Source organism: Hippocampus comes, unplaced genomic scaffold, assembly GCF_001891065.2.
Source record: "Hippocampus comes isolate QL1 unplaced genomic scaffold, H_comes_QL1_v1.1 scaffold906, whole genome shotgun sequence".
In the NCBI taxonomy this organism is placed as follows: Eukaryota; Metazoa; Chordata; class Actinopteri; order Syngnathiformes; family Syngnathidae; genus Hippocampus; species Hippocampus comes.
Window position 1 is genome coordinate 23365 of NW_017805738.1, and position 8241 is coordinate 31605.

Consider the following 8241-nt stretch of genomic DNA (forward strand, 5'->3'; position numbering starts at 1 on the left):
AGAAAACCCACATAGACACGAGGAGGACATGCATGCACACTCCACACAGAAGGGCTGAAGCCAAAATTGAACCTCGCACCTCTGCACTGTAAAGCCGATGTGCTAACCAGTCGATCACCGCCTTAATATCATTATCTTACAATTTACTTGGACTATGGGTCAATTGTAACAGTTCACTCCTTGGAGTTGAGATTAAGTAATGCATTTTCTGTTTGTGATGCATGGGCATTTTCCATGTCATTTAATACCAAACACTTACATCTAGTTTGGTCGCAGTTTTGAACACCCTTTGTCAAAAGAGCTCAAAATTAGAGAAACAAATGTTAAAAATGTTACCTTTTGTCCCAGACCTCCCGGCTGTTTTACTTTTACTTAAATAAAGGCAATGGATCATCACTTCTTCTTGTATCATATTCAGTGTATTGCTTTGCACAATCTGTACTTATATTTAATGAGAACAGAGTGTGCGTTATTTTGCCACCTCTGCGCTTCAGTGAGCCGTCCAGTCTAGCAGCAAATTGGATCTCACCTTCGGCCCCGTGGGAGTGCTTTTCCCCGCCCCTTTACCCCGTGTCCGATGGCGTCACAACGTTCACCGCCGTCCGCCTTTTATTTATCCCGCTTTGAGGTCTGGAAGTGAAACTCGGCATAACTGTTTCAAAAAAACGACCCAAACAGCATCTCGTACGCCTATTCGTCCCGCACACCAGGAGGATATGGCGTCACCGTCGTCTTCCCTCTCCGTGTCGTGCAGGTAGGAGACGTGAGTTGCGTAAATTGTAAAGTGCACTTTAGTCATCCAATCAATTGATCACCTCAACTACCAATAACTGATTGCATTTACAACACATGATGCAAATCGTGAGCTTTTAACGATCGTGCTATTTTTATGCACGGCTGACATTTTTCGCCAAGGCAACAATTCCGGAACAACGAGGGCACCGACCTCGTCCCAACAGGCACTACGACAAAGCCGAATTATTCGCAAATTATGTCGTTTCATGAAGTGAAACAGGTTAATCTTGACTTTCCACGAATATCTTCATATATTGGCCGAGCCGTGCCTCAGAGGCTGCTCTGTGAAAGCCGGGATCACTGGTAGCACCACGGAGAGTTCCAGGCCCGCCCCCAGATCTGACGTCAACAGACTGTTGTTTGTTTTAAACTATGAAACACCCGCAGCAGTGTTTCCCTGTTTCTACAGTGGAAAATGGATGAAAGTGGATGTACGAAAATCATTATATAATATTTAAACAACAATGATACAATTAATGTCTTTTTCCAATCTGGGTTGGAGGTTTGCTTTGATTTAAGATTGAGTGCCATTTCAATTGAACACAGTGAAAATCATGAATGAAAAGAATTCTACTCTGATGGCATCATTTCTGTTGTGTCATTTTTTTTCCTCTGGATAACCCTGTGTGAAGTCAGGGCTTGTTTAATTCAACACAAAGCTGATATACCTGCAGGTATTGAAACACGTGTGCGCACACACACACACACACACACACACACACACACACACACACACACACACACACACACACACACACACACACACACACACACACGTCAGGGAATATCATTCCTGGAGCAGCTTGATGAAATTTGATAATTTGACAGAAATAAATCACCAGTGTGGTTCATCATCATGAATCGTTATGTATAATGTGTGTTGATGTCTTGGAAATAACTAACTTTTGTTTCGTCTCCTATATGGGTAATGAGCCAAAAAGTTAGGGTAACCTTGGCCTACAAAATATTTTCTTGTCCTCTGAGAAAACAGTGCAGAAGAAGAATCTTGCATTTCAAGTGCTTTTCTTGTTTTTGGTTACTCGCATTGGCTCACCTTGTTTGACTGTGTAACTGCTGATGAATAATTTCTAGAGCAAACTAGCAAAGCATCTCATGTCTAGGTGGCTCAAGGTTAATAATCTCTGTTTGATGAACGATTGACCCGCTGGCAAATTGAACACTACAAGAGAAATTGCACACATGTAAGGCCACACTGATGATGCAGTTTAGAATTCACAGCAAATGATGAGCATAGCTACTTACATTAGTTCCTGGAGTTTATGAATCACCGGAAGGAAATACTGGCATTTAAAATGAATGCAGCTGCAGTCATTCGGTGTAGAGTGTGTCCAATGCTGCCATTAACACCTCGGTTAAATGTGAAGGGCAACTTTTGCAAACGACGGCCTCTTAAATCACTCCTATGTGTCGCAAAAGATACTTAAAATGAAATGGAAAATGTCTTCAAATCATCAAACTGTCTTTCTCAGGCAATGCAAAGGCCCTCTTGGAAACACTGTTGAAACAGAGGGTCCAAGGTCATCCCGACTTGGTCATTGCACCATCATTCTTACAGTTTTCTTTGGTCGGTTGTGATTGTCAATGTGTATCGTTGTTCGTCCATGTGCGATTGGCTACCAGCCAGTTCAAGGTGTGCCCCATCTCTTGCCCGAAGACAGCTGGGATAGGCTCCAGCACGCCTGCGACCCTCGTGAGGAAAAGCGGATTCGAAAATGAATGGATGGATAGATATTGAGAATGTGGGTGTAAGATGACACAGGATCACTAGAGGTTGACGTGACATCCGATGCTAAGTTTTGAGATGATACTGGGCCTCAAACAATATGTCCTTTGATATTAATCAGTCTGATTTCCTTTGACTTTCAGATCCAGTTATGATGACTGCAAAGAGACGGCCGACTGGCTGCTGGCCCAGACCAAGCAGAGGCCCAGAGTGGCCATCATTTGTGGGTCAGGCCTGGGTGCTCTGGCTGACTTAATTGAAGACAAAATTGTTTTCCCTTATAAGGAAATCCCGGGTTTCCCAACTAGCACGGGTACCGTTTGTGTTCTTTTCATTGTACATTTTTGCAGAAATGTGCCAGAGGAAAATCAAGTGGGTGTTTGTTTGTGCACTGTTTAGTGGCAGGCCATGCTGGTCAACTGGTTTTCGGGAAACTGCAGGGCCGGGAGTGTGTCTGCATGCAGGGTCGATTCCACTTCTACGAAGGTTACAGCCTGCACACTGTAAGAACATTCATTTTACAAACTGCTGTGTTTGGTTGGGGTTTCACCAGCACGCATTCACTTCAAATTTGCTGTGTGTGCTGAATGATCAGCTGCACTTAGGTGGATGGTTCACATCTGTGTCAGCATTGGATTGACCTTTGTCATATTGTCAAGATTGTATTACAGTTTTGTCTTTATACGAGCTATAATGTGACTTTCCGCATAAAGTCAATGATATCATAAAACCCAGTTTTATATATACAGTAAACGGAGGTAAAATTTACGATGATTACTTGTTGTATGCAGTTAGGACTTTAGACAGATTTTGCTCTTTGTCCCATTCTTTGTGACATGGGTAATCGTACATAGCCAACTAAGCATGTTATAATGAGAAACCATTAGCAAGAATACATGATGAATATTTAACATCCAGTCGAGGGTTTTCCATCCACAAACGATTAATGAGGGGTGAAAGCAGTTGTGCATGAGTTCTGGCTTAACATTGACACACATTGATAATTGACATTAGTGAAGATTTATCCTGATCTAAACCAAACTGTTGAGTTTTTGTTGACCCATGCACTATAGCTGTACATAATTATGTGTAAATCAGTTACAAAGTTTCAATCCCGCATCAATACACATAAGACAGAAACATAAACCTCGTAGGCGGAAATAACGATCCCCTTCGGTGTTACACAATGACGACAATATTGGAACTGGGGATTCCTCATTGTCCTTGAATATACTTTTAAAAAGATAAATATTAATTGTAGCCCTCAGTGTTCCCACGCACATCCATTTGTACAAGCCCCATGACTCATCATCGTATGACATTGATCAAAGAATACAATGTAATTGAAAATACTGAATATATTGTAAGTAAAATAATACCTGAATTTATCATGCACAATATTTGTGGCTGTAGGTGACGTACCCCGTGCGAGTCTTCTTCCTGCTGGGTGTGGAAACTCTGATTGTTACGAATGCAGCAGGTGGACTCAATGGCAACTACAAAGTGGGGGATATTATGGTCATTAAGGATCATATCAACTTGCCGGGGTTTGGTGGAGAGAGCCCACTGGTTGGACGCAATGATGACAGGTAAGGCACGGTATCCAATGCAAGATGCAGTTTGTCATATTTTTAAGGCCTGCCCAACAGAGAGTGATGTGACCAAATGCAACTGTCTCACCGTGCGCAGGTTTCAGTCAATAGTTTCCATGAGTGACTGATAGTGGGCAACTGGTTTTGCTGCATTTCGGAATTTGATTTGCAGGTGAAGAACATTTCAAGGTTGCAGATGTAACACAGCCAATCAAATTCAAGTTCAAGTTCAAGTCAACTTTATTGTCAAATGTGCTCTATGTGCAACATACAGCACAGATGAAATTTCTTTCAATTTCAAATTTTATCTGTGCTGTATGTTGCACATAGAGCACATTTGACAATGAAGTTGACTTGAATTTGAACTTGAACTTGAAATTGAAATTTCTTTCCTCTCAACCACAAGAGAGAGAGGAGCTGCTGTGGGTGCCCGCAGAACAGTTAACATAAAATGACAAAATAATACAACACAAAATATAAGACACAGACAGTCGTGCAATAGTAACCACTTTTTCTGCATACACTTTGTTGTTTGAAGCAATTATGGATAAAAGAGGAGAGAATCAAAGTGTCCTTTCACCAGTGGATCAAAGACGTCATGCTGAAAATGTGCACACGTCTGCGACAAGCGAAGTTTGAAAGCAAACAAGAAGCTCTAACGTCCGTTGACGAAAAAGAGATTGGCTCACATCTCTTGTCAATCAACAAAGCCATGTTGTATCATATGAAATTTCACAGCAAAAAGTAGTTTCTGTGTACCAAGCAAGATCCAGCCAGATGCCGCCAAGTTGTACCACTACAGTACATATCGTGAATACGGTCAATATTGTGTTTCATCTGTACATGTGGCTAAAAATCAAGGTGTGGAGAGTCGTTGTCAGCGAAATGCACAAATTCAGTCGATGAATGGGGCAATGGTTGCCAGTAGCCTCTGAAATATCCACACACTCTTAGTTGTACTCGCTAGTTTCCTCTTTTTGTCATGATTCGGTTCTGTTTGTGAGCAAAAGGTGGCACTGGAGGGCTTCTCCTCCATCGTCGCACCTGTTGGTCATCATGTCATTCGCTCTTTTCTGTTCAAAGGACTGCAATGCCGACCACTCTTGATCAGGTTGTTGTGCTACTGTCATGGGTTTTTTCTTTGTTTGTTACTTGGGTTCTTGGAGTTTTCAGGACTTTGTTTGTGTTATTGAGTTAGTTTTTTCTAGTATGTCCCTCTAAGTTTTTTTGTTCATATATTTTGTTCAGTACACCCCGCTTCTCCTGCATCCCTGCTGTTTTGGTCATCTTGCATCGCACTGTATAACACTTTTCAAATGTATAATTTATCATTAAAATTATGACATAGCTGTAGAAAATTACGAAACCTGCCGCTTCCTTGAAATTCGTGCCATTATGTTTTTGGTTCAATAACCTCATAATTTGTGACACCTCAAAATGTTTCCTGATCAAGAACACCAGGGATAGGAGTTTTTCTGTTTCAGGTAGACCAAATAAAAGAGTGCAGTTTCCTTTTTACTTTGGAATGAGTGCTTCCCTCATTTTATCTTATCTTATCTTATTTTATATATAGCCGCTCTCTGTGTATAAATACAGTATAACTATTACTACGCAAGTGACATTTACTTAAAAACTGTCTGTAAAATTTTCTGAGAATTTCTGAGTGCAAAAAATCGTTTTTTTTTTTTTTTTCCCAAATTACCGGTAATATAATTTTCTTTAAAGTTTGTTTCTGTGTAAAATTTACTCTGAATATTTTACTCTCCAATTTTACTCTGTTTGGTCTTTTTTGATCGTAAATTGTACACGATGAAATTTAATGTGTATCCTCTCATCCATATGCCTCATCCTCAGGTTCGGAGTGCGCTTCCCTTGCATGTCAGATGCCTATGACCGGAACCTGAGGGCTTTGGCCATTCAGACAGCACATGAGCAGAAATGTGGCAACTTCCTGCAGGAAGGGGTTTACTGTATGGTGGCTGGACCAAATTATGAGACCATCGCAGAATGCAACGTCCTACATAAATTTGGAGCGGATGCTGTTGGTGAGGACAGGTTCTTCATGCTCTGCTCAAGAAAGAAATGTTACACTTTTCGAAACAAATGCAGGGCTCACTTACACTGCAGTATTTTTTTTCATGCATTCTAAATGAAGTACGATTATTCCTCTCTGTTTGGTAAACAGAGAATGAGGATTTAGCTGCCATCTGGTGTTCCTTAAAATAATTTAGGTCACATAACTGCATACGGTGAATGGTTTTGTACAGAGAAAATACATTCTACAAGACAGCAAATTATACTTGTAAAATGTGAACATGTGGTCACCCTAATATCTGGGGGAGGATATCTTCTGAGACACCATCTTCTTAACATTCCCATTAACAATATGCATGGACGGAACCACATTGATGAAAACAATCTCTGTGGTGGAGGCCAAAATTTGAAATGAATCCCTCTTGTTGTATGACCTTATGGCCTTCTGTTTCATGATTGTCATACTGTTGTGACATGCTGCATAGAGTAACAGATAAAAATTCAAACCCCACCACAGCACAGTACAGTTCCAACCTTTTTGACCAGTGTAGAGAACACACTAGAGACCTGGAAATTACAATGGACATTTCAACAACAACACCCAAATTTAAGAGAACAATAATAGAAGGTTAAATCACTTGTAGTAAAAGCTGTCTTTCAATCTGCCTCTTTACTTCTGTCTTTCAGGTATGAGCACAGTCCCAGAGGTAATGGTGGCACGTCATTGTGGCTTGCGTGTCTTGGGTCTCTCGCTGATCACCAACAAGGCCGTAACAGATTATGACAGTCATGAGAAAGTAAACCATGAGCAGGTGCTCATGACCACCAGCCTTCGAGCACAAGAACTCCAGAGGCTTGTCAGACATCTTGTCACGAAGCTCTAGCACCTTCAGTTCCAATCTGCTGGAAACAAAAAGGGTATCCGTCCTTCAACGATAGGGTTGAGATAACCATAGACATCCGAGTTGTTCAATAAGAGGGGAAATCATCCATCTTGATTTCAGGTAGTGATAAGCTAGGACATAGAATAAGGAGACCATACCCTATAACAACGCAATATTTGGGCAGCAGCTCGTCAATAGTGTGTGCAAGGGCGGTGCACTGGCACCCAGCTGAGTCACATTGAAAGGGACAAAAATAAAATAATGAAAATTAAAAGGAAAAATTCTGAAAAAAATACCTTAAAATATTGTGTATGTATGTTGAGCTAGATAAATAGCATGAAGTCATTGATGTGTAAAATTGGTTTATTTATCGCAGGCGTTTCAAACAATGACATATATTCAATTTAGGCACTCATATTGTCAATCAGATAAACTCAAAAGTGTGACATGCGCCGAAAGGTCCTTGTGCAGTCCACACAGTTTGGGCACCGTTGGCCACTGAAATCTACCGCCCCCAAACAATCACATTTAAACGGAGCTACTGTTGGAACACTACCCTAAAAGTCGACTTCATCTCCTGTTTGGCCGTGAAGTGCTCCAATTTTGACTGGAACTTGCCACATCCAGTATGACGGCTATCTGTACTTCAAGGCTGGCATGTCAATGGGGTATCCAGGCCACAACAGAGTAAATTATCTTGTCCCCCCCCGCCCTCACCCACACAGCCATCTTCCCGCACAGTTTCAGCATGTCACAGGTGCATGCTTCCTCTGTCCTGTTAAAAAAAAAAAAAAAAAAAAAAACAAAGTTGTTAGGCTTTGTGGGAAAAAAGCACAGGACCCACATGCAGACACAATGAACTGAGAAGAATTTATTAGCTAGGAGTGGGATAGGTCAAGGTGGCAGGAATCGAATGGTAGAACAAAAACGACCAATTCAAGGAGAACAGGGCACAGGGGCGTAACGGCTGGGCAGAAGCGAGTGCAGCAGGAAGGAATCGCTGACGAACTGGCAACGGGTGGCTGTTCAGGCTGGCTTTTATGCTGCAAGCGGCTGATGAGCAGAAGACTCGCAGGTGTGTAAGGGAGGCAGGTGCACCAATTAGCGAGACGCCCAGTCCACACTGAAAAAGGGAATAACAAAAAGGGAGGGGCGAAACCGTGGACAAACAATGCATCCTAACAAATGTAAA

At 41.6% G+C, this 8241-nt stretch overlaps 1 protein-coding gene across 1 annotated transcript; it reads left to right on the forward strand.

Annotated features, from left to right (window-relative positions):
• Window positions 1–573: 573 nt before the first annotated feature.
• Window positions 574–7245, forward strand: pnp6 (purine nucleoside phosphorylase 6). The gene is made up of 6 exons (XM_019883216.1): window positions 574–754; window positions 2683–2852; window positions 2939–3042; window positions 3953–4128; window positions 5986–6176; window positions 6853–7245. Exons 1-6 carry the CDS (start codon window positions 717–719, stop codon window positions 7047–7049), a joined length of 876 nt encoding a protein of 291 aa, XP_019738775.1. The 5' UTR covers window positions 574–716; the 3' UTR covers window positions 7050–7245.
• The last annotated feature ends 996 nt before the right edge of the window (window positions 7246–8241 follow it).